Source organism: Lichenostomus cassidix, chromosome 2 (assembly GCF_008360975.1).
Source record: "Lichenostomus cassidix isolate B80296 chromosome 2, HeHo_3.0, whole genome shotgun sequence".
NCBI classification, from domain to species: Eukaryota; Metazoa; Chordata; class Aves; order Passeriformes; family Meliphagidae; genus Lichenostomus; species Lichenostomus cassidix.
This window is the reverse complement of record NC_139482.1, coordinates 5,864,224-5,889,188: the sequence shown is the minus strand read 5'-3', so window position 1 is coordinate 5,889,188 and position 24,965 is coordinate 5,864,224. Positions and strand designations below refer to the sequence as shown.

Below are 24,965 nucleotides of genomic sequence, written 5' to 3'. Positions count from 1 at the left end.
AAACACAGCCTTTAGCTGAATGCACAGTACAGTGCACGTTCCCCTGGCACCAGCCCTGGAGCTGTCATGCCTACACTGCAAATAGATACCCTACTGGTCTTTATGTGCATTAATATTCTGTATCTCGGTTACACAGCGAGTGGATGCACTGTGCAGATGAAATCACCCACAGGGATTTCAGTGGGGTTCTGCAGACTCTTATTTAGACTGTTCTTTTCGTTAACTTGCACTTCTGATGACATATTTGTAAAATGTTTGGAGCTTTTTTTTTTTTCAGTTTCCAGGGGGTGTTCCTCTGCTGTAGTGTGTTACAGAAATAAGCTACATGGTTAAGGCTCTGTTTTATTGCAAGCAAATCTTTGCCTCAATTACCTCACTTTTTAAAATTTACACTGGATGAACATATCATAAATCATAGGTGAAGCAACAACCTATCCTGTTCTCCAACCCCTCAAGCAGCTGCTTTCGAAAAACTGCCATTTAGTGCAGTGATTAAATATGAAATCCCTAAACGTGAAATTAAGCATCAGCACAAGTAAGTAATTACGTCCAAACTTGTCTTTATATATTGTGCATGTGGCATTCCTCCTCCCACCTTCCCCCCCAGTTTTCCTGCTCTTTTCCTTTGCCTGTCAAAATGCAAGCCCTTCAGGCTGGTGCCTCTGCTACCCTTTCTGTCAGTGAAGCACTTTGCACGCAGCAGGTGCTACCAGAAGCAGAACATGAGCAATGATGATGGTGGCTGTGCTTTGGGAGTTTTGCTAGCGAGAGAGGCAGAAAGCAGTTCTAGCAGCCTCTGGCAGAGGGCAGGGTGATGGAGGGACACACAGTGCTGGCCACCAGAGTGTCTCCAAAGACGGGCAACTTGCAGCTTTCTGCAATGGCAGGGGAGCATTTAGCTCAGCTTGGCTCAAAACAGAAGAAAGCCTGGAGAGGACGATGGAGGTTAATGTGGAAAGCGCTGTTAAATGCCCGCCTGAGCAGCCAGCCTCTCCGCTAAAATAGAAAACAAAAGTTACTTCATTAAAGGCGCTGAACACAAAGTACTCTGCGAAAGTTAAAATGCCAGGTGGTGTATTAAGTAAATAAAGGCGTCCTGCTGTAGGCATTGTTTCTCCCAGCAGCCGGCTGTAACCAGCAGCGGTAGCAGCGAGCATGTGAATCCCTGGCATGTGCTGCGGGCTGTGCCCGCCTGGGACAGACAGCGGGGACTTTCCTTTCAGCAGCCACCAGCACTTCGATAAGGGCCAACTGCGACACGTGGCTCCTTCGCCTGGGCTGGCTTTGGCTCATTACTCATCTGGTTCGGATCAGAAAAAAAAAAAAAAGCGGGGTTTGCACACATGTCGTGCGTCTCTCCAGCGCAGCGCAGTTTGAGTGAAGAGTGATGGATTTCATTTCAGTGACTTTTTAGGTGGGTGTCACAGCACTGCAGGGTTGGGTTTTGTCCTAGCCCAGCAGTGGTCCCCAGGCAGCGGCTGCAGGATGTCACATGCCGTTAGTGGCAGTGCCGGGTCTGTGTGGCCTTCCTGAGCTGCTCCTGCTCTGCGGTCAGTGGCAGGAGTGGGGAGTTGCCTGGTGGAAGTGAAAAGCTGGGATTTGCAAACTCCTTGACCCCGAACTCTGTGGGTGATGGATGCACAGGAGGGTGAAGCATTCTTTGCTCGTGAATTTCCCGTAGAGATTCGTGCCCAAACCTCCTTTTCCTGCTGGTGTTCCCCCATCAGGCTGTTACCTGCTGAGGATCTCTGTTAGTGCTTTACTCCTCTCGCTGGCACTCGTGCTGGCAAGGTACACGTTGTCTGTGTTTCTGACACAGCCATCTGGTGTCTGATGAAGTCTTGGTGCTGAGTCTCTCAGTATAATTACCGTGCCGAGTTAATTGTTCGTGCCAGCCCAGGCACTTATTCAGTGACTACCTCAACCATTACCAGGACCTCTTCATTCATCACCTGTCAGGCTGTCGAACAGCAATGGAATGTGCATTTGGCTGTCTCTAAAAAAGCTTTTCTTAGCCATGAAGCTTGAGAGTGATCTCCCTTTCTTTGCTTCTGAATTATTTGGCTGTGGTATTTTCTCCAGTATTTGCAAGACAAAGGAGAAGCATTGGCAGAAAATTAGTAGTTAGAAGCCAGGCTGGAACCTTGCTGCCAATGAGAACTAGAAAAAGCCCTTTGGGAGGGATGCTCTCCACCAGAATTTCTGGTCTCCATTTGCTGTATTTGGATCCCATGTGTTTGTTGCTTTATGAGCTGGCATTACCTGTCAAGTCTCTACAGCTTTGACAAGTACATTTAACAATGTAAGACAACCAATATGTGGTTCTAGGCAAGGTGGAAGATCCTCTGTGTAGTCATCATTGCAGGAGAGATCTGCAGTAAATCCTTTAAAGGATACAGGCAAGAGTTTCTCCTGCTCAGCCTTTCCTCATAAAGGGAAAGGCTGTCATCTTCAGAAAGAAGAACGATTATCAAAACTTTGCTACTTAAACTCTCCAGCTCCTGATTTTACAAGGAAAAGGTGTTACATTGCAGATTCTGCAGATACAAATGTGGTTTCAGCACATAAATAGACCACAAGCAGAGTAGAACAGGCTGAATTCTGGAAACGAGTGAGTCTTTGGTTTTACAAAGTGAAACAGCATCTGAAGCAAAAGCTGGAGCTTTCAGGATCAGATATTTCTGTGGCTGAGACCACTTAACAAGTTATTTCCTTTACTGTGTTTAAACTGCTAAAAACAAATTAGATTTTTAATATTTTTTTAAGTGGAAAAAATATACATTTTCCTGTGAAATTTTCAGACAGCATATGATACTTTAATTACTCAAAAGGTGTCTTTTTCTCTTCCTCTGATTAATGAAAAATCAGAAATATGTTTTTGGAAATGAATAAGGTGCTCACTGAATGGTGTACCTGCCACATGGAAAGCCATGGAGTTGTTTCTGTCAGATTGAAGCAAATGCATGTGCTAATGCAGCTGGGATAGATGCTGCTCAGCTGGAACCAGGGAGCTTGGAAGGACTGGAAGGCCTGGAAATTATATGTGTGAGGCACTGTCAATCACAGATAAAGGCTACAGGGTTCAAGAGTAGGAGCTGTAATTCTTATATGGTGGGGGCACCTGAACTGGTGTGTAAGTGACAATGTTAGATACCACAGAAAATATCCTGGGCAGCATCCATAGTATTTTTTTGGCACAATAACTTTTCAGATTTACTTTTCAGGCTTAATTTATTATTTTTTTTAAACTAACGGATATTTTACATTTAGTGCAAATGTCACCAGTACTGTTTGGATGGAAACAGGCAGTAACCATTTACCTGCTGATGGGTTCAGAGCTTTGCTGCCATTAAGTGGCATTAAACCTCATTTCGTGTAATTTGCATTGATTTGCTTATGTGTCAGAATTAACATAGTATTGTGTCTGAAGAGTGAATCAGCTTAATGAACCAGCAGCTCAACTCAGATTCACTTGTGCTGCAGGGTACTTAAAATTCAGCAGCCACAGCCTGCCGCCTTCTCTGTTTCACTGCCAGCTGAGAATGCAAATGAAAGGACAGTGTTGTCCTGGGAAGGAGTCAAGACAAAAAGTGTCACATGGAGACACTGCAAATGGAATTCCTTTTAGGTTTTTTTGTGGGTTTTTTGTTCTTTTGTTTGTGTTTGGTTTTTTTTTCTGAGAGGTTTCAGTCTAAATCATAAATTAATATATCCCTATATATAAACTTGGAAAACTGTTTCAATCACAACCTTATGCATTAGCTGTATTATTATTTGCTTGGTCAGGTACAGGGTGAGAGAATACTGAAGTGTGATTCCAGGGGAAAGGGCAAAAGCGATTTAATTTTCATGGCCAGCAACTCTCACCAGTTTCAGCAGCTTCATCTTAAGCACACAAATGCGAAAGTAAAGTTTGAGAGTAGACTGCTGGCTCTATCCCTTGGGCCCTCAACAGGGGACTGTGACACTCTTACTGTCCCCCTGAAGCCAACCTCTGTCCAGGAGTGTTAGCACATCCCTGAAATCCCTACCAGCATCATTTGTGGGCAGGTGGCCCCAAAGGTTCATGGGGGCAGCAGTTGTTTTCCTTTCTGGAAAAGGGTTGATAAAAAGGGAGGGATTGGCAGGAATCACTGGGCTGTGAGCATCCTTCCTCCCAGAAACCACCAGATGCATCCTGCCAGGTCAGGCATGAAATGTAGCTGACAGAACTCATTGTGAGTGACACCCTGGGAATGTAGGAAATGTAGGAGGGCATCCACCCTTCTTCCCTTGGGACTACAGGGATGACAACGCAGCACTTCGTCCTTTCCTGTTATGTATCAGTGGAGGGCTAGTTTGGATCAGAATGCCCAAGTAGGTGGATGTAGTGCTATGCAAAATGAAGGTTTTATTTAAAATAAATTGTTGTAAATACCTACAGGAACAAGTGAAGGGAGCAACACTATTTTTGTCTGTCTGTGCCCAACTCAATACCAGCTGTGCTGGGTGCTGATTTGAGCCAAAGGTGTGGCACTGCCATTCCAGCAGCACTTCCTCGGGGCTCTGGCATCCAACCCGGGATGTGCAGCTTGATCCCAGCTGAAGTTGCTCAAATAGAGGCACAGAACTGAGGGCTGGGCCATCCCTGTGTGCTGTCACTGTCACAGGGGCAAGGCAGCTGGAAATTCTGCTCAAAACTAAGTCTGATGCTATCTAGTTCTGTAAGGATCTCACATACGCATTCCATGTGAAGTTATACTGTAATATGAAAGTTGTTTTGCACCACACATTCATGTGAATCTTATGAATATTCTTATTCAGATGTATATTCAGTTATGCAAATGTTAATACTTATGATTCATCAATATGGAGACCACAAAATTATCCTCTTTATTTGCTCTTGTTTTGTCCCCAGAAAGGAGATGTAAGAGTGATCAGAACAAAGCAAAACCCTTGGATTGTTTCAAAACTGGATAGGGTTAAGCAGTAGGAAATACAGAATCATTGAATCATTGAGTAGTTTGGGTTGGAAGAAACCTTAAAGATCATGCAGTTCCACCCCCAAAGGACAAACCCTTTTGTTAGCCAGTGACACAGCATCTGATCTGCTAGACCTTTTTCTCTATTTGTAATTTTTTTTTCTACAGTTCTTTTGTGCTATGGAAGAAGGAACAGCTATTAAGTTTTGTAACATGAAAACACCCCATTTTGTTCATATTGTTACCAGAACTAGTAGGGTTTGTAGCTAATGTCAAAGTTTGTTTCTTCCTCAAAATCCTACATACATTCGGAATCATTTTGGCTTCATTATAGAAGAATCTAGAATTGTTTGGTTTCAACTGCTTAATTGTTTTAAGAACATTCTCCCAAATAAGCTGGTTTTAGGCATGGGATAGAGTTGCATCTTGTCTCTTCACTGGATTCCTTCTGTGTGTACAGGTAAAAATATATTTACACCAATGCTGCTGTTCAGTTGTCAGTCCAATAGGACTAATGTTAATACAAAGCTCTGTTATTCCTGAACTGATTTTGGTCTTCAGATATATTACAGATTTTCATTCTTTGATGTGGAAGGCTTTTAGAAAAAACTTCATAGCATTTAGGGTGTTAATCTGTATCCCAGCAGCCAAGAGTATTTTGTTTTGAGAATCATAAAATATTTATCATTTCCTATGTGATTATGACTTCAGTCTCAGTATTGTACAAATATAAATAACATAGATACCACAATAATGCTATGAGGTAGTCTTTTAAAAGCTTGAAAAGCTTAATTACATTAACTTAAGTACCCTGCAAAATTATTATATTTTTCCCTTCAACTCTGTGGAGAAACTGAGTCACGGACAAACTGAATGTCAGCTGTATTAGGGTGTGCCTCACAGTGAGTATGTTAGAAGTGCCTGGTTGAAACAAACAGTTCTAAGGCTCAGTGTTCTGGAGTCACAGATGCTCTTCATCCATAAAAACTCATGCCAAGTATCCAAGGCTGGCATCCAAAAGGAGATTCACCACCAGTGAATGTTCTTACAAATGGAAACATAGTCTGTCCTGCCTGGGCTGTTCCATGTCTGTGATGAGGTGACAATAGCTTTCACAGGATGTAAGAGATGTCACCTCCATGGTCCCCTTTCCACATGTCCCTGTGCCCTACAGATGTCCTCTGCACTTGGCAGGCCAGCCTTGCTCGGCTGCTGAGTGTGTGGTTTCTGTAGGTCTGGTAAAAACTCTTTTGGCAGAGCCTCTCAGCACTGGAAATGGCTCTTGTGGACTTGCTGAATACATTAGCACACAATCAGAACATCCCAGCAGCAAGACTTTAAGATCTAATGGTGTTTTTCTCCCTTTTAGTGGTTTCCCATTTGCATCGATTACAGCTACCTCAACCCCCAGTCTGAGCACTCAGGGAACATTTGTACATCCATAAAAATACAGAGGAGCATCTTCCCCAGAACTGCTTATCCAAATTTGTCTGTAAGCAAAAACTGAACAGGCAAGTTAGGTGTCCTTTCAATCCCTAAGGAACACACTCTCTAGTGCCCCTGCAATGAGCAGAGGTTGAGGACATTGAAAATGCCAGGGTGGTTACTCTTGTCTCCCTCCATGGCACCAGCCATGTCACATCAGCCAACATCTGGATCTGCCTCCAGCCCCAGTCTCCTCTGGGCTTGTGCTACTGCTGCTTGACTGGTAGAGCTCCAAGGCTCCTTAGTTAATTAAATTGAAGTCCAGCTGCTATTTTTTAAAAGGACCAAAGATAGGCACTGAGTAGGGGGTCCTTTTTGATTCCAGTAAAGCTAAAATTTATCAGTAAGCATAAGGATTTTCTTTGAAATAAATAAATACAGTAGTCTGTACCACTAAACCCACATTAATAAAACATATTAGAGCCTAATTATTTTGCAGGTTTCATGTTGAGTGACTCTATTATTATAAAGTTGTCTTATTATGTGAAAGCCATCAAGAAAGGCTGTTTTCAAAGAAGAATAATAGCTAGAGAATGGTTACCCATATTACATGTTAATTCCTTTAAACAAACAATATGCTAACTCTTCCCCAGATACATCAGAAGTAACAGTTTCTTCAAGTAATAGATCCCTCCCTGAGGTGTTGGATGGCCAGTCTTCCAAGTCTGGCATTTTAGGAAAAATCCTGTGGTTCAATGATCTCTGGTGGAGCCCTGAAAGCTCACAATGAGGAGCCAGACTTACCATGCAGATGCATCGTGTTCTCAAACACTCCTTTGAGTAGCTTGGGATTTTATACTCATTAAATGTTGTCTTATCTGCTCCCTTCTGATGGGCTTGGGTCCCCTTTGGACTAAATGGTGATCTACACAAATCTATGGAAGCACAAGCAATGAACCAAATTCAGAGCTCTTACAGCCCACTTAAAAATACATATCTCAGTTCTGCCTCATAGTTTTTGTGCATCTAAGTCTGTCCTGATTTATGCTGGCACCAGAAAACCACCCTTGGTTTGATGGTGTACATGTAGATACAACCAGAAGCACAGATGTTGGAGCCTGAATTTTCTAACTGGTTGTGGATGTTTGCTGGTTCTTGAATGGATAATAAACACAATTTAAATCTGTTTGATCACAATTCAGAGCTTCCCTAGGAACATAACCAAAAATACAGCTGGGGTAGATACACGTGTCAAATAAAAACAGTGTGCTCACAAGAGAAATTATCTGCTGCTGACATTGATTTTCGGCAAAAGATAAGATCAATCCTTCTCCTTAAAGGCTGCTGAAAACAATTCTGGTTTGTACAAAGGCAATGCCAAGAGCTTTACAGAAAACAAACTGAGGCTCAGGAGAAATATGTCCTGTTCCTTTTTGTCTCTGCTCCTAATTGTATTCTAACTGCTGGCTGAGATAGATGTTAAAATAATGGAAATAATGGAAAAGAAGAATAAGTAACCATTAAAGCTTTTGAGCCGTGTGCCATGAGATAAAGGTAATCCTGAAACTCACAGGAATATTAAAATGGCAACAATAAAGTAATACCTGTGCTGAGTGTCATTTTAGAAATAAGCAATCAGAGGGGAGGTTAATACAACACAAACCTCCAGCACTCCCATCCTGCCACTGTGCCTCCCTGCAGTGGATCAGACAGTTCAACCAGCTTAAAAGAGTTTTAATGGCAAGGCAGAATTCCCTTTCATAAACAAGGAGGTGAGATCCATGCTTTTAGTTTGGGGAAATGTGAAATATACAGGTTTACTATAAAGCTGAGATCTCTGTCTGCTTTTCACCTGAACTGATCTTTGGTCATTCTTGTTGTTCACAGCCTCTGGCCTCTCCTCTTCTCCATCTACCCCAACACAAGTGACCAAGCAGCCCACGTTCCCTCTGGAATCCTATAAGCATGAGCCTGAGAGACTAGAAACACGGATTCACTGTTCCTCGCCTCCGGACACAGGGCAGAGATTTTCTCTGCCTCCAGCTCAAAGTGCAGCCAAGCCTCCCATCATGACACCAGCTCCCTGTGCTACCTCAAAACCAGTAAGTAAAGCTTGTGTGCAGTTTTCCACTGGGAAATGGGCAGGGTTGTGTGTGAACTGTCTTGTGTTACAACTGATGAGCTGCAGCGTGTGTCCATGCTGTGGGACACAGAGAAAACAAGGCATTTTATTTCAGTTTTTCCAGAATTTGGCTGAGAGGGCACTAAGAATGCAAAGGTGGTGTTTCCCTTCTGATTTACCCAAACAGTGACTAATATTTGCACTACCTTCAAAGTGAGTTTTGCAATGGCTACAGATCCCAGGATACATTGCTGAGATGCCACCCCAGAGATGGCTAAAATTTGATTTAGGATTGTCTTTTATCTCCCTTGAGAAAAGCTGATGAGAGAGTTAGCAGCCGAAGAGAGCATATAAAAGAAGAAATTCGCAGTATGAGCTGCAGGGGTTCTGAGTTCCTGCTGCCTCTGGAGTCTGAGATGACTGGGACAGCTGGTGACTAATAGCACAAGTTGCTATCACACCTCCTGCCCAAGCTCAGAGAGTAGAAAAGGAAGGGCAGCACTACCAGGGCATTTATCCAGCCCCCCACATAGTAAAGGTGTCTTCATAAGAGTAGTTTCTACAGGTCCTGGTAATGCATGAACTCAGCAGTTCCTGGGAACACATTAATTCCAGCCTCTGATATTCTCCAGTACTGCATGCTGCTGCGCTTCCTCCTCTGTCCTTTGGCCAGCCTGGGCCTCAGAGGCATCACTCTCCTTTTTTTTTTCCTCCTTTGCCTTTTTGCCCCTTTTCCACTTTGCATCAATTCCTTTGCACTAATTGTATCTTTCCAGTCCTCTGACTCATGGAACCAGCAGACTGTGATCTGTCACCAGAGTTAACTACTCTGCATCTGCTTTGCCCAGCTTTTCTTCTTTTTTTTCCCCCTCCAAAATATAAAAGCTTCAACATTTTCTGTATCTAGAAATCCAGAACTATAAAGGGCATACAGGTTCATGAGGTCAGTTGCTCTGTTGAACAGCTACAAGTTCTCTTTCATTCCAGTTCTCAGTAATTTATTTAAAAGCAGGAAGTTTCCTCCCACTCACCCATGGGAAAGCTGTTCAGGATCTGAACATGGTAACACAGCAATCCCAAAGCCTTTTTGCTTTAGTGTGAGGTACCTCCAGCAGCTGCTGTGATGCTGAAAGCATTTGGGTCCTGGATCAGAGTTCATGTGCTACTTTAAGCTGTTCACACACGTCCCATAAAATATCTACCCTGTTTCAGGGGCCCCTTCTGTAAAGGTTCGGAAGTCTCTGATTTTCAATCCAATTTTTTCATGGACAGGTTATAACTATTTGCCCTCATAATTAATGGCCATTTTCATTCATTGTTTGCTACATCCTGTTGTACCAGTAGCCAGCCTTTGTTTTTCTAGCTCAAGCAAGCCAAATTCTTCCTACAAATTACAGACTTTCTGTTCTTCTGCTATGCAAAAGTAAGTCATTAAAGTATTTAATAAAATAAGCCCTACATTTATAGTTAGGGAACTCCAGCAGTAACTTTTCTGCAGCCAGCTCACTGCCTTTCCATGTCAGTATATTCTTGGGATACATAAATTATTAAACCCAAAGCTTTGTAGGATACAAAAACGTTTTTGGGTAGGTTTTAGTCAATCAGTCGTATTATTTGCATGTAAATGTGTTTATCTGTGCTATGCAGCTACAGAAGAGTCTTTTGTACCTGTTAGAATAGAAGTGAGGAAACAGCATAATCTTAGCACATTCCACTCACTGAAAGACTGAAAAGTTTGTTTTGTTTTTGATTATTTGCTGATTCAGACAACATGAATTTGAGTAGAAGATGCCAGAATAAAGAAACAGAATTCTCAGCAGGTTTTTATGAACAGTTGTGCTTGTATATATGTACAAGAGAGAGTCTGGTGGGTAACTCAGAATGTTGTGCTCAGTTTTCTCCTGTTCAGAATATACAGAAATACATGGGATGTGTAGCACCTGATTGTCTGATACCCTCTGTACTCATTTATAGCTGAGAGCAGTGAGTGTGCAGGGCTGCCAGTGAATCATTAGTTTTACTTGGCAGTAGATGTCAGCAGCCACAGATCAGTGAGGAGCAAAGCTCTGGGTGTTTAATTTTCAACAGAGACTGGAGAGAGAGATTAGATTTGCCATTCTAGTAGGAGAAACTGTTAGAGAGAAAGACTGAGTTCCTGCAAAAGGACATGATTCTGAAGCTGATCAGCATTCCCTCAGGACTGCTGTGTCTTTCAATCCCTGCAAATTATTGACCCAGCATTCCTTCGCAAATACAATAGCAGTAGACAAACATTCTTGACTTGAGTACTGAATTTCAAACATTACATTTAGTCTGAGCTGTGTGTTAATAAATACGTCATTTCACAATCATGTGCCATAAACAAATCTGTAAGAGGCAAGCTCAACTTCTTTACTTACATCACCATTTGCTGGCATACCAATTTCAGTTATCTTAGAATTACACTATAAATTATATGATAAATGGTTTCATAGTGGCCACGTTGTTAGGTGATCAGTTCATGTTGACATCTTCCATGTTGACATCTGAAATTAGAAGCTGACTCTTATCTACAGGCTCTGTCAACTTAAATCTCATTCACTTATTACATTGTTTAACTGGTAATGGTAATGTGTGAGACCCCAGAACTACTATAAATGATTCATGACTGCTATATGTGTTGCAGTAGGAAAGAGGAACCCTTGGAGCCAGACCAGGAAATATCATTTAAAATAACTATAGGAACATGCAGTATCAGGATTTGGAAATAATCTTAGCCCATTTTTATAATTAATGGCATTTGAAGCTGGTTCTGTACTTGTACTTTATATGTCTGACACTCAGGTGCAGAATGGTTAAATCTGTTGAGTAAGAGAGAAGACATGGAGGAAAGAATAAAAATATTTATTTCCCAGCAGATGTAAGCAAAACATTTCATATCTTAGTTGCACTTACAACAGTGGGTATTTTGATGTGATTTTTAAGCCTTTGATTCTGGAGAGGGGAATAAATAGAGGGAGACAGTTCCTGAGCAAGGGAGATCCTCCTCCAGCGAGTATCATCTCAACACAGTACACAAAGCTCACCAATTAACCTCCTGCTAAATGGGTGTCTGTGGTAATCACCAAGGTCTGGATTTATCCCACCTAACTTTAGAAACCCATCTGAGCTGCTTAAGCTGGGAGTACAGTAGCTCCAGTTGTCTCTGTGTGCCCCAGAGAGGCATTTGCAGGGCATGAATCAGATCTCCAGGGAGCTGAGGAGCCTCTGGTGCTGACTGAGAAGGGATTGACTGCGAGTGCTGCATTTCTGACCGAGGCACTTGTCAGGTGCTGGGGCTGTCACACACCCCTGCAGCAGCCCTCACAGGCTCTCCCCTGTGTGTGTAGGTGCTCCTAGTGGCTGAGTTAGAAGGTTATAATGAGGAACTCAGCTGATAAGAGATCAAAGCTGTACCTAAAGATTACCGTGCGCTGAATTAAACGGCAAAGGAGCAATTTGATTTTTTCACAATGCGGTTCATGGCTCTGTACTTTGGCCTCGTGTTGTTTGGATGGTGTAACCTTCAGGCAGTAAGTGGTAAATGATAACTCTTCTCTAGTGTGACATTACGAACCACTAAAGGAATGCAGAGAGGTTGCAAATTCAGTAAAGAGTGTGTTCGCCCTGTTTCCGCCTTGTCCGTATTTTGAAGTGGAATGTGGTATGTTGGGCATGATGTGGTTGTATCCTTTGCTTTCATCCTTTCTTCTTCCACTGACGCAGAAGGCACTGTGAAAATAGCACTGTTCTCTGCAAACACAAGCATTTCTGTGGTACCTCATTTCCTGGTTTCCCCTTTCCCAACAGAGAGGAATCCAGGCCAGAAGGTGCTGGCTTGAGATTGGAGTGCTGCCTTTGAGCTCTCTTCTGGTGGAAAACAAGGCTGGGGCTTCCTCTGCTCATGAGAAGTGACAAAAGCAGAACATGCCTACAAATGGTCCTTTCTATATGATTGTGTAGTGAGCCACTGTCCTCTAAATAACTTCCTAACCAATTAATTTCCCAAAACGTTCTTAAAATGAGGAAATCTCAGCCAGAAGGGAGTCAGAAACTTACTCTTAGCTTGTGTGAGTGAGTCCTGTTAGAACTGCAGAGCACACAGAAGGGACCGAGTCTGGTCTGTATCCATTTTGCACAGTCCTTGCTGCTCCAGCATATGGGAGAGGAGAGATGCAATGTACAGCTGGGACTCTCTCCCAGTCCTGGATAAAAGGGAGAAACCAGATTGTTCCTGCAGCTCCTCGCTTGTTGAACAGTAGCACTTCCCTGCAAAGCTATTCATGCTGTTTCTTAGCCAAAATGTAGTAAACTCCAAAACAGGGCTGTTAACTTGTTCAGCGTGAGAGGCTGTTACATCACACCCTGTGCTGGCAAGGAGCCTGGGAACCAGGATATGTGCAGCAGGTCCTTCGGTTTGGCTCTCTCCAAAAAGCCATACCACCTATCACAGCTCCATAATCTGCTGGGTGAGTAAAGAGATTGAAATCTGATTAAGAGAACAGAAAAGTGTTCTTTGATTCCGAGGTTTAAAAAAAAAAAAGAACAGGCTGGGAATAAAGGAATCCAGTTTTCAAATGTACCAGAACTCCTTATTTCAGCATTCGTGTGGTTTAAGGCAGTGTGTGAGAGTGCCAAGACATTACTGTGGTTCAGCTGTGATTTACAGCACAGTAAATTGATCACTGAAATTAAAGCCCCAAAGGCTGTCATTTACCGGTGACAAAGCTCTGGCAGTGCTGGTGTGTCCAGGCTCCTTTTAAGTGCCTTAACAGCAGCACTCCTGGGAGGTGATTGTGTTCTCTGAGAGATCCCATGGCTCTAACAAGCTATCCTTGTTTAAGGCTTTCTCCCTATGGGAACTGTTGCTATCCATGTGAAAATGTGTTTAATTTTAAGATATTTCTCCAATAGTGAGCACATGACTAATTAGTTGCAAACCTGGTAAAGGAATCGCTCTGGGATGAACTCTGCAACAATAATGAAAATACTGATGGGAAAATGTTGGGTGCCCACCTGATTTGATTTCAGTCTCCTTTGACAGAGCATCATGGTGGCTCCACTGAATCAAATATCAGTTCATAGGAGGATTATTTAATAGGTTTGGAAAGTCCATAGTGAGATTTTTTGGGACATAGAGAATAAACGAGCCAGCTCATTTGAACGTGAGCTTTACAAAAATAGAAAGCTTCAGCTATATCACACTTTTTAATTACAGCTCCCATTTTATTAATATTCTGTTTCCCCACTTCACTTTCTCCCTATTAGTTGCATCTTTTGTATCCCATTTGGTATTTTTCTCCCATTTTAATATTTAGAATATGCAAAAAGCATCTTGCTATTGCTTTTATACTGGTTAATTTGTTGGGGTTTTTTTAAAGTTACTTTAAAAGTTATTTTTAAAATAAAAAATACTCAATCACAACCTCCTGAAACACTGGTTTCCTCATATATTTGTATTCTGTTTGCAGTGTTCGGATTTGTGTAATCAGTCTTGCAGTGCAGAGAAATTTTATTGCATAAAGATGATTTTTTTCTGCCTTAAGGAAATGTGTGCCTGTGTCAACTTGTGGCTTTTTCTGCAGCTACAGAAATAATTTAATCAGCTATCTATGGGTTCACTCAGTGGAGAATTTATTTTAATGACATGAAGTCTTAGAATTCCTGTTCCTCCTAGTCTTAGATCAAAAGGAGGAAGGCGAGGTGGAAAGGATGAATTGCCAGAATGCTGAGTCCAATCAATTCCCAGCTGCTTTGACAGCTCTCATAAGGCTATAAGTAGCTAAGGCAATTAAAACTAGAGCATCTCTGGGGCTTTTTTAAGATACTCATTGGTACCGAAATCATGACCCCAGCACCCTGAAGACAGAGTTAGTAGCTTAAACCTAAATTACTTTTATCACCCTAAATCCTGCACTCTGCATGGTATAAAAAGGCTAAACCTAAGGATCTGGCCTCGTGTGTCTATATAAATAGGTATCTTTTGGTTAAGTACTGTGATGTAAGAGGGTGCTGGAGGGACAGCCTTGTTCTACCCATGGAACTGATTTCTCATGGCATGGTTTATTTCTGATTTTTAGACTTGTTAATTTAATAAGCATCCTGTTATTCTGCTTAGAAGATCAGAACTTCTGGTAAGAATAACCTCCATCTGTGATTAGAAGCCAAATGGCAACTCTGTGATTTAATACAAAGCTGCAGTTTCATGCAGGGTCACTGACAGTTTCCTACCAGCTGTATCTGGGCAGTTTTGGAACACAGAAATGATTCACCATCAGAGTTGTTAATTCACAGGATTTAGGGATTATAGACCAAAGTTTTTCCCTGAGAATGGAGGAGAGATGCACGGCTTTGAACCTGTTTGGTTGCACCTTTCCTGCCTCTGGATTGGATTACACGGAAAGTAACCTAAGAATAAGGAAAAAATGCTTATGGAAAGAAACTCTTAGAATTCCTAGCTGTCTTCATCTCTTTTAACCCAGTTTTGTCTGCATTTTATTTTTAGATACACTGTATTTAAAGACCAACAGAGCTTTAAAGAATATAAAAAGCTGGTTGATACCAAAAGGAAATTTTCTGCGTAAAGCAGTCATATTCCTTTCTCACTTCCTCACAACATTCCCCAATCCCTTCCTCTGACTGGATGAAATAAACTGGTGAAGCTGGGAGAAATAAAGGAGACATAACAAAAAGAGCTCACTCCTGTTTGGCTTCTTTCTCCTACCTCTCACATTTTATAGTGTCACTCACTACCTGCTTGTGCAACAGGAGAGCAATACAGCTCTTTAAAAATGCAGCTTTTTTTTTTTCCCTTTTAAGATTACAATCAAGCAAGTTTGGCCATTTGAAAGTCAGCTGCATGGGCTGCTGACTCAGAGGAGGACTAGATACCATCTTGGCAGCAGCTTGGAAAAATGTTTCCATTGTGCTGGTGAAATGAATGCAAAATATTTATTCTTTGAGCTTGTTCACAACAGCAGCTCAGTTCTCAGCTGGAACTGAGGGTGGGGCCATGTGGAAGACATTGTAGGGAGACAATAATGATTTGTACAGGGGCAAGGTGTGCATAATCTTATTTTATAATTAACAAAGGACAAGGCTCCTACCATACGGGGTGTATAAGCTAAAGTGTAAACCAGTGAAGTAATCAACAGAGAATAAAAGAGAAAAAAGTAATGGAGGCAGAAGGTCAGCAAAAGAAAATTCTGGGGCAGAATTCAAGAGGGGAGGGCTTACTTCAGTCTCTTTGCATGTTTGGGGTTACAGTAAACTGCCAGTGCTAAGGTTAATACGTTAGACTTTTGAAATTTTGATCTATCATACTTTTTCACTTACAACTGCACAAGCCAGGGCATCTGTGGTATGTAGAGAATCTTCTTCCTTGTACCTCTGAACAGAAAGTTACTAATTACTATTTTGTGGTATATGAGCACATATGATTCAAGCAGAAAAGTAAACATGCTTTTTTGCCCTGGGGACCTTATTGTCCAAGAGCCTGATCTAGCAAAACAGGCCAGGCAAATTCTAAAACCGTAAAAAAGCATTGGCTTGAGCAGGGTTGTTCCTAAACGCTACTTCCAGTGCATGCTTGTACAGGAGATTTTAAGTGTAGCCATAACAGAGTTAGCAATGACAGGAGGCACTGAGGAAAGGTAACCTGAAGGTTACAGCACTGGGTTTGGTTGGGGTTGCTATGTATTTATGTTGCTGAATCTCAGGTGCTGTTTTGTTCTGGCTGATGTCAATGTGGTGATGGCCTTGATCCAGGAAAACACTTAAGTGTGGGGCTGGAATTAAGCACAGTGGTAGCTCTGTTGGAGTCAACAGTACTGCAGCACTTAAAGCTATGTGTGTGTCAAGTCACTTTGCTGGATCAGGGTCTTAGTGCAATTTTTATGGTCTATTAAAACACTTCAAAATGACAAGAGCAGCTTCTGAAGATGAGAAAAGAAGCTGAAGGACAGAGGATGAAAAAAAGATTTGGGGGAAATATTAAAGGTTCAGAAAAGACAGAGGAGAGAGGAGAGGAGAGGAGAGGAGAGGAGAGGAGAGGAGAGGAGAGGAGAGGAGAGGAGAGGAGAGGAGAGGAGAGGAGAGGAGAGGAGAGGAGAGGAGAGGAGAGGAGAGGAGAGGAGAGGTGGTGACAATGGAAAATAGCTGCAGAGTGGCAGGGAGGGCAGCAGCTGCAAGATTGCAATCTGCCTGCTGTTGTGTGTCTGGCATTTCCTTGGGTGCCAGGATTGTATTTATTTGGAAACATTCATGGTTCATCCTACCTAAGGATCGAGCTCCTTGTGTAAATGGGAACAGCTACTGATGGGGACACAGCTTATGAGAGAAGACACCTGACCCCTTTCGTACCCCTTTCTTTCCCTTGAGCCTGGCAGAAACAACTGCATGGAAGTACATCCCAACAGACATCCCACACACAAGAACAGGATGCTGCCAAAGCTGATTTCTTAGGAGGCACTGTGAGGAATACAGACTCACAGAATCATTCAGGTTGGAAAAGACCTCGAAGATCATTGAGGCCAACCTTTGATCACTGAGTGTCATGTCCGGTTGTTTCTTGAGCACCTCCAGGGATGGTGACTCCACCACCTCCTTGGGCCTCTATTCCAATGTTTAACAACCCTTTCCATGAAGAAATTCCTCCTGATGTCTAAACTGAACCTCCATAGCACCTTGAGGCTGTGTCCTCTTGTCCTGTCACTGCTTGCCTGGGAGCAGAGAGCAACCTCCACCTGGCTGCACCCTCCTGTCAGGGAGTTGAAGAGAGATAAGGTCTCCCCTGAGCCTCCTTGTCTCCAGGCCAAACATCCCCAGCTCCCTCAGCTGCTCCTCACAGAACTCTCCTTACTCTCTAGACCTTTCTCCAGACACACTACAGCCCCTCAAGTGTCTTTCTCATAGTGAGGGGCCCAGAACTGGACACAGGAGTTGGGGTTTGACCTCACCAATGCTGACTTTGGGGGACAATCATTTCCCCAGCTCTGCTGGCCACACTGTTTTTGATACAAAATAGTTGCCACAGAAAGTGCAACTTTGTTTCCTGGAGTATGCCATGAGGGCATGGCTATGGTGCAATATAAACTGGTCACTAAGTAGTTTGTTCCATCATCAAAGATTTTATAGGTACAGAGGTTATGCTGTGAAGATATGGATGTGTTCCTCAACCTTCTTTTTCTCATGCCCTAAAGCACTTGGCTGTTGCTGTTTCAGAAAAAAAAAATTTGGAATTCAGTGAGCATTTCAGTGGCAGAGTCATTAAGGAAAGCAAGAGTTTAAAGAAGAGAGAAGTAGTGCCAATAGCTGGGCATGGTTTGGAGATCAGAGAGAGCTTCCTGCAGCCATCTGCCCCATCAGAGATCACCTGTGCAACTCTAAGTCACTTGGTCTCTCAGTGCCTCAGTTTCCCATTTATAAAAAAATGGGGCTACACTAAATTGGAAATGTTATGATGATAAAAAAAAAGTTCTCTATAACTCACATATTTTTTGAACAGGAACTGCAAGTGGCTTAACATAAGCTGACCATAGATAGAATCTGTTGTGCTTAAAGTTTGTAGCAACAGGCTTTTACACTGAAGACTGTAAGTGTGGCCAGGAGGCCTCATGTTTTCAGAGCACATCAAGATTTACACAAAAGATCACTGTGAAGTCGACTGCTCTTCTGAGCCCCAGGGAGGCATGTCAAGAAATAATTTCAGCTCTTTGCAGACATTTAACTACAGACTCAATCTGCATCTAAGGTTACATGCTGTGAACCCAGCATTTGCCATATCCACCCTGAAAGCATCCACTGTCCATGAATAAACTTTTGTGTCTGCATCTCCACAAGCCCTACAAAAACATGACTGTGGTGGTGAGCTTGCTGGAAGTGTATCCCTTGTCCTTAGTATGGAACTAATTTCAATTTTTTTTCAATTCTGCTTCCTGGAATACAGGGAAAAGCCTTACCACTATTTGCATGTCCCTTTATGATACCGTTTGTGGTCATGAAACATTGAGCTCAGGTGCTTGACACGCTTCTTGCTCAGCACAGCCCTTGTTTCAGTCCTTCCAGAGGGTGTCAAACCACAGAACCAGCACTGAAACAATCTGGTTTCACTGGCAGCGTACCTGGAATGATGGAAGGATGTAGTTAAGGGGCTGTGAAAAGGGAAAGCATGCGTGGCAGAAGGAAGATATCCATTGCGTGTTGCTGTCATTGCAGATTTCTTTTGTGCATAGCAATGAAAAAAGAAGCAGCACACAGAAATGAGGCCTGGAGTGATGAGCAATAGATCTGGAATGAATTCGGGAAGAGGGTTAGGTTCCTTCAGCTATGCACATTCAGAGCTATCTGAAAAACAGCTTTTAGTCAAAAATTAATTTACTTGGGAGATTACAGGTCAACCGTAGTCTCCGTGTTGAAGGAAGTTTATTAATATATTGGTTTGTTTGTGCATAATAGTAGCTACTATGAGATAACAGGCCTCACAAGCTGCAGTGGGGCCCCTGATAGCACTCACACCTAGAATTTGTCAGCTGTGGGGTGGGCTTGAAATCAAATGCAAACACACCAGCCCCAAGTGCTACAAGGAAGTCCTCCTTGGTGTTCAAAGTCCTGCTAGAACTGCACAGAGAAAATACATCAATATCTTTGCCTGCCTCTTTGAGAGATCTTCCAAAAGCTCCTTCTGCTCCCCTCCTGGGATCCTCAGTTGTGCTGAGCCCTGCAGAAAGTGGCCACCTGTAGCAGCTGCTCATTTTCTGTTTAGCTGCCGCAGCTTGTGCCACAGAGGGAGATATTTGTTCAGTCCAGCTCTGTGCAGATTTCTTGGAGGTTTTATTGAGGTTGTGGGTGACTCAGCTCTGAGCTGAAGGTTGTCTCTGTTTCTCAGAAAGCCACCCCTGTCACCCTGCCCTACATCTGATGATGTCCCAGTTCAATAGGTCTGATTACAGCCTTTCAGAACTGCTGATGGTCATGAAAACGACCTGGGAGAGCTGGGGCTGCTCAGCCTGGAGAGGAGAGAGCTTCAGGGAGACCTTAGAGCACCTTCCAGTGCCTAAAGAGGCTACAGGAGAGCTGGAGAGACTCTGCTCAAGGGCATGGAGTGATTGGACAGGGGAAAGTGATCTTAAGCTGAAGGAGGGAAGGTTTAGTATAGATTTTAGGAAGAATTTTTTTACTGTAAGAGTGGTGAGGAACTGGGCTTGAAGCTGTGGAGTCCCCATCTCTGGAAGTGTCCAAGGCCAGATTGCATGGGGCTCTGAGCCAACCTGGTCAAGTGGAAGGTGTCCTTGACCAGGGCAGGGGGTTGGAACAAGATGATCTTTAAGGTTCCTTCCAACCCAAACCATTTTGTGATTCTAAAATTACACTTTGATGATAGACTGCTCGTAGGTTACTAGAATTTTGCGTAGTTCACTTAAGCCTCAAGTGTGGTATCAATTAACTTTAGGCTTTTTTAGGGGGAAAGTGTTTCATTTAAACTTTAAAAAAATGACTGAAAGCTTTAGTAATAAGTGTTTGCACAGTGAAGTCACTACTCATGACTGAGCTTTGAAATGTAACACTAACATGAAGAAAGCAAAATGGTAGATAGTAAATGTGTTTATTTAAATCAGATTTGGCTCTGAGTATTTTTTTTTTCGTTTGTTATTCTCAGTGGCCTCGGTTCTGCAGATTACTCATCAGTACTCTGGCCTCAATCCAGCTAAAGTACTTAAGTAAGTGCATAACTTTAACTAACACAAATAATCCTGTGTTCAATGCCAGCAAATGAAGACATACATGAATGTGGACTCACTTTCTTCTTTTCCATTCACTTTAAATTAGTGGATGCTTACCTGTTTTTTACCATTAGTAGTATCTTAATCTGTTCTTTTTTTGTTTGTTTGTTTGTTTTTAATGTACATTTATCACAAGAAAATATCTACTATAAACATGCTTAGTACCTGATTGCTGCAGCTCTCTCCAGCAATAATTCCCCTTGCTCTTCACTGAGCCCCTGAGTGTGATGAGAGGTTGGTCCTGTTTCAAAGAGCCTAAGGAGCACTCAAGCATATGTGTGAAAACAGCTGAAGTATGTCTTTTTGAGCATATACAATAACAAATATTTAAGACTAGAACACTTAAAAACTCTGGAATAGATTAAAGCTAAGTGGCATCGCTGTGTTTGCAGTCAGGTATAACACTTGTAACATCTGTATTCATAACAAACTCAGGTTAGCTCCTCTCAAGTACTTCTTTGAAAGTTGTGTTCAAAAGGACAGAATTTATATTGTTGGGCTGTTTGATTAATAACGTGTCACACTGATAATTTTGATTTGGACTCCACCTATACTCAACATGAGTAATCTGAGGAAGGAATGTTGGCCACAAGGGCTTGTCTAGAGAATGCCTCTGATATTCTTGACTCAAAACTCCTCCTTATCTGAGTAGCAGAGTGATACAGGATCAGACACACAGCTACAGATTAGAGGTTATGTAAACAAATCCTGCCTCCTCTCCACTCCTGCCTTGACTTCCCTCTAAGAATTTAGCTTGGGATCTAGTCTATTCCTTCAGATTTTAATTTCTTTGCAGTTTATTTTTTCAGAAGTACTCAACTCTTCTCTCACTGGTACATTTGTTTTTATTTGGCTTTATTTGTTTTTTTTGCCTTTAAGTGAGCTGCTGGAGGACACTTTCTGTGTAAAACAGGTTCTTTGTTTTTGGTGTTAGATCAAAGAAAGTTTTGTAAATCTATTATATTTCTCAATTAAGTCAGGAACAAAACTCACTGGGATTAAACTCCAAGTTCATTTCCATACAGAAATATTTAGGAAGGGCTCACCACTAAATCTGTGAATTCTCTCTGCATGTTCATTTCACGTTTCTCCAGGGTAAGCAGATTTCAATACTCTGCATTGCAGTGAGGATTTAGTAGAAATGAAAATTGTCCATTTCATCATCTTTCCTAGTGCAGAATGCCCTCAATTTTCCTTTTTAAAAAAATTCATTTTAAGATTTGGCCAAAATACAGTGTTGTTACATTTATGTTATCCATTGACCTACTAAAGATCCCCAACTGTGACTGCTTATCACTAATAATTAACTCTGTAAAGTAATTAATATCATAGCTACTGTTACGTGGGAGGATAGCTGTAGCAGGAGGCTAGTTATTAGTTATAAAATTAAAAAGCAATGTCTAGTTGCTCTGTATTCCATGCCAAAAAACTCCTGCTTAGGACTACTGGGCAAGTCATATTCTGACAATATGGGGATAGACTTCTTATCCAATGGCAAACTCTGAGCTGTTTTGAAATGAAATCATAAGAGCTTCTTCAGCCTTATTGTACATATTAGGAATACATGTAGAATAGATGCACTTGCTCCCTCACTTTCAAACCTGCTGCAGGACAGGTGTGTCCCTAAGGCATGGAGATTAGGGACAGAGCACCCAGCTGCATCCAGTAGGGATCCAGTGGGGAACACTGTCAGTGCCAGGCTTTTTCATGGGGCTTGGTTAGTCTCTTCTAAACAAATTGTAAAATCTGAGCTGTCACCACCTTCATTTACACATGCCCTGCACTGATGTGAGTATAGCATTTAATATTTCAAAAGGCTTTTAAGACTAAAGCCATTTTTATTTCATTTCTTCTGGACATGGGAAATAAAAACTCTAATTTTGTAGGAAGCATCCCCTTCCTCACTGGTTTGTTTGGTGCTGGAGCAGAGCTTCCTTAGAATAAATGGTAGAAACTACAGTTCCTGCTCAGGTGCTCTGCTCACCCCGAGCTTTTGGAGTTGAGGAGGACTCTGTCAGAGCAGACCCAGAGCTCTGCATGGGGATCATGTCCTCAAACACAGACTCAGGGACTGCCACCCCAGGCAGCATTTGCAGCACACAGGTGACATTTTCAAATACAGAAGGGATCCAAGATGGGATCCTGACCTCAGCCTAACAGATTCAAGTGTTCTCAGCTGTCATAAACCCACTGGTATCAGTTGTCACACTCTAGCAAAAAATAAGTATGAGTTTAATTTACAGTTTAACCAGCAGATGAAGCCTTTTTTTCCCCGATAAACCTTTTTTTCCCTTTTTTGTCCTTTTCCACTTCACAAACCAGGCTAAATTAAACCAAAACTAAGCAGGAAGTGTTCTAAATTAATTTTGCACAGATTGCAAGAGAACAAACATACTTATGACACACATTTGGAAAAACTGTAAGTTGTTCTTTGACAGCTCATCAGGAGAAGAGTTGTTAACTACTTCAGTAGTGTAGGACTGTAATTGTAGTACAGAGCAGTGGCAAATGGTGGGAAAATTGCCATTCGTAGTTTACTCTTGCATTCAAAATGGCTTTGCCTTGATTTGCATTTAGATGGGAATTCCTTCTGTTGCTCTTCAACCCATTAGGTTTTATAAGCTAAGTAGCTGCCTTTTTTTTTTTTTTTTCCCTTCTGTCTGAAGTTCTGGGAAGGGCATTCAGTTTTACTGCTGAGCTGTGCATGTGCCACTCCAGCATACCCACATTAAGCCATCAGGAAAGAGAAAGGCAGCCTTGAATTTACCTGGAAATGCCTATCTCTAAATAAAACACAGGTAACATTTTTGTTACAATGTCTAAGTAAGTCTGTTCCACACTGACTTGTGATTTGCAGCAGCATTTCTTTTTTTAGGTTGTTCTTTCTATTCCTACCCAGTCACCAAAGACTAACATGTAGTCTTTATTATTACTCAGACAATATTTGCTTTAGAATTTTGCTATTTCAGAATTAAGGCTACTTGTTTGAAGGAAGGAGGAAAAAGAAAATTTACACTTGTATTAGATGGTTAGTAAACTGGCTTTTGTACATAACATACATATAAAGAATTCTCATTGAATTATCATACTAAGACTATACATATTTTTCTAAAGATTGGACCAAAATAGAAACTAAAAAAAACCAAGTCTGGAAGGGACATTAAAAATTCATTTTCCCCCATGGCACAACCAACTATATAGAAATAACAATGAACAAATGGGTTTTTTTAACCTGTTGTTAAAAACTTCTTGTGATGGAGATATTAGAGGTTTTTTTCAGCAAAACGTGCTGGAGCTTCACTTCTTCACTTCTGATACATTCAGAAAGTTCTCCCAAAGTCCAATCTAAGAATTCTTTGCAAAAGGCTAAGTAGATAACTTCTCATCCCATAAACAGTGGACCCAGAAGACAGTTAATCACTTTTCTTCTCACAAAACCACATCATGTTTGGAGACTGTTGTGGTATTTTCCTTCCGTTTTCTTTTTCTTTTTTTTTCTTTTTTTTTTTCCTTTGTTGATGAAGAAACTGGGAAGTTTTCATGTCCTTCTTTACAGGTTGTGTTTTCTGAATGCCTAGATCATTGTTGTTCCTTTTTTTTTAGACTCTCTAGGTTCATTCTTGAGTTAAATCCCGAAAACTGAATGCAGTATCCCAGCTGGCATCTAACCAGGGAATGTGTAGAACAGATGCTCCATATCTTACCTATAACACATTTGTAAATAGTGTGTTGTTTTTTTTTTTTATTTCCAAGACATTGTGGTCTGACATTTATTTACAGCCCCAAGTCTTTTCCCTGCATGACTGCTGAAAGTCGATCCTTTCCCATCTTTTTTTTGCATTTGATTATTGTATAACACACTCTACTTACCCATATCAAAGTGCACCCTGTTTTTCAAAGCATTGCAGCAATTCCCAAGATTATCTGAAATTCTAGGGCTGTCCCTAAAAGAGCAGCTTCTTTTTTACCATTGAGTCACTTTCAGTCATTTGAAAATGTGGTCAGGTTATTCAATATTTCTTCATCGAGTCATCGGTGGAAACACTGAATGATTTTAGACAGAACACAGACCTCCCTGGAACCCTCTGTTAAACCCTTACAGTTAGACAAAGAAATCTTAGTACCTTCCTTGTGAAAATTGTGACCTCTAGCAGTAGTTTCACCCAGACAATGTGGTTTGCTCATGTGTGTGTCAGGCAAGAGAGTGTCAAAAGCATAGTGAACTCACACTGCTCACCACAGCACTTCAGCCTCTCACTAGAGACAGAGAGTGCCTTGGCTTTGGTTGCTTGGCTTTTACTGGTGATCTTTCTTTCTTCTATTTGCTTAAAATGGGGGTAGTTGTTCCCTCACACATCTTGGAATCAAACTCACACTGAGGAGTGTAAGGCAAGATGGCAGGAAACTATATAAAAATTATCTTCTGCTGATGTTAATTGTTGTCCATATCCCTGAGCCATCCCTATGACTTCAATAATTAGTATGTTCTTATGAAAAGAATGGGATTCCTTCAATAGAACACTGAAATAGAACTGAAAGGACTCCTAGATTATCAGAATAAGGAAACACAGATAATCAGATAGGCTTGAATGTATTCATTGTAAGTGCATGTATAATTTTACAGGAGTGATTTTACTTTTACTATTAGTCACTCCTCAC

The 24,965-nt window shown here is 41.7% G+C and overlaps 1 protein-coding gene across 4 annotated transcripts in view; it reads left to right on the top strand.

Moving 5' to 3' along the window:
• Positions 1-24,965, top strand: part of PRKAG2 (protein kinase AMP-activated non-catalytic subunit gamma 2) — a 206,258-nt gene that overhangs the window by 134,357 nt on the left and 46,936 nt on the right. For all 4 annotated transcript variants that reach the window (XM_085050220.1, XM_085050221.1, XM_085050223.1 and 1 more), the window contains one exon: positions 8,274-8,488. In XM_085050220.1, coding sequence (XP_084906346.1) covers positions 8,274-8,488 — 215 coding nt within the window. The remainder of the gene's footprint in view (positions 1-8,273; positions 8,489-24,965) is intronic.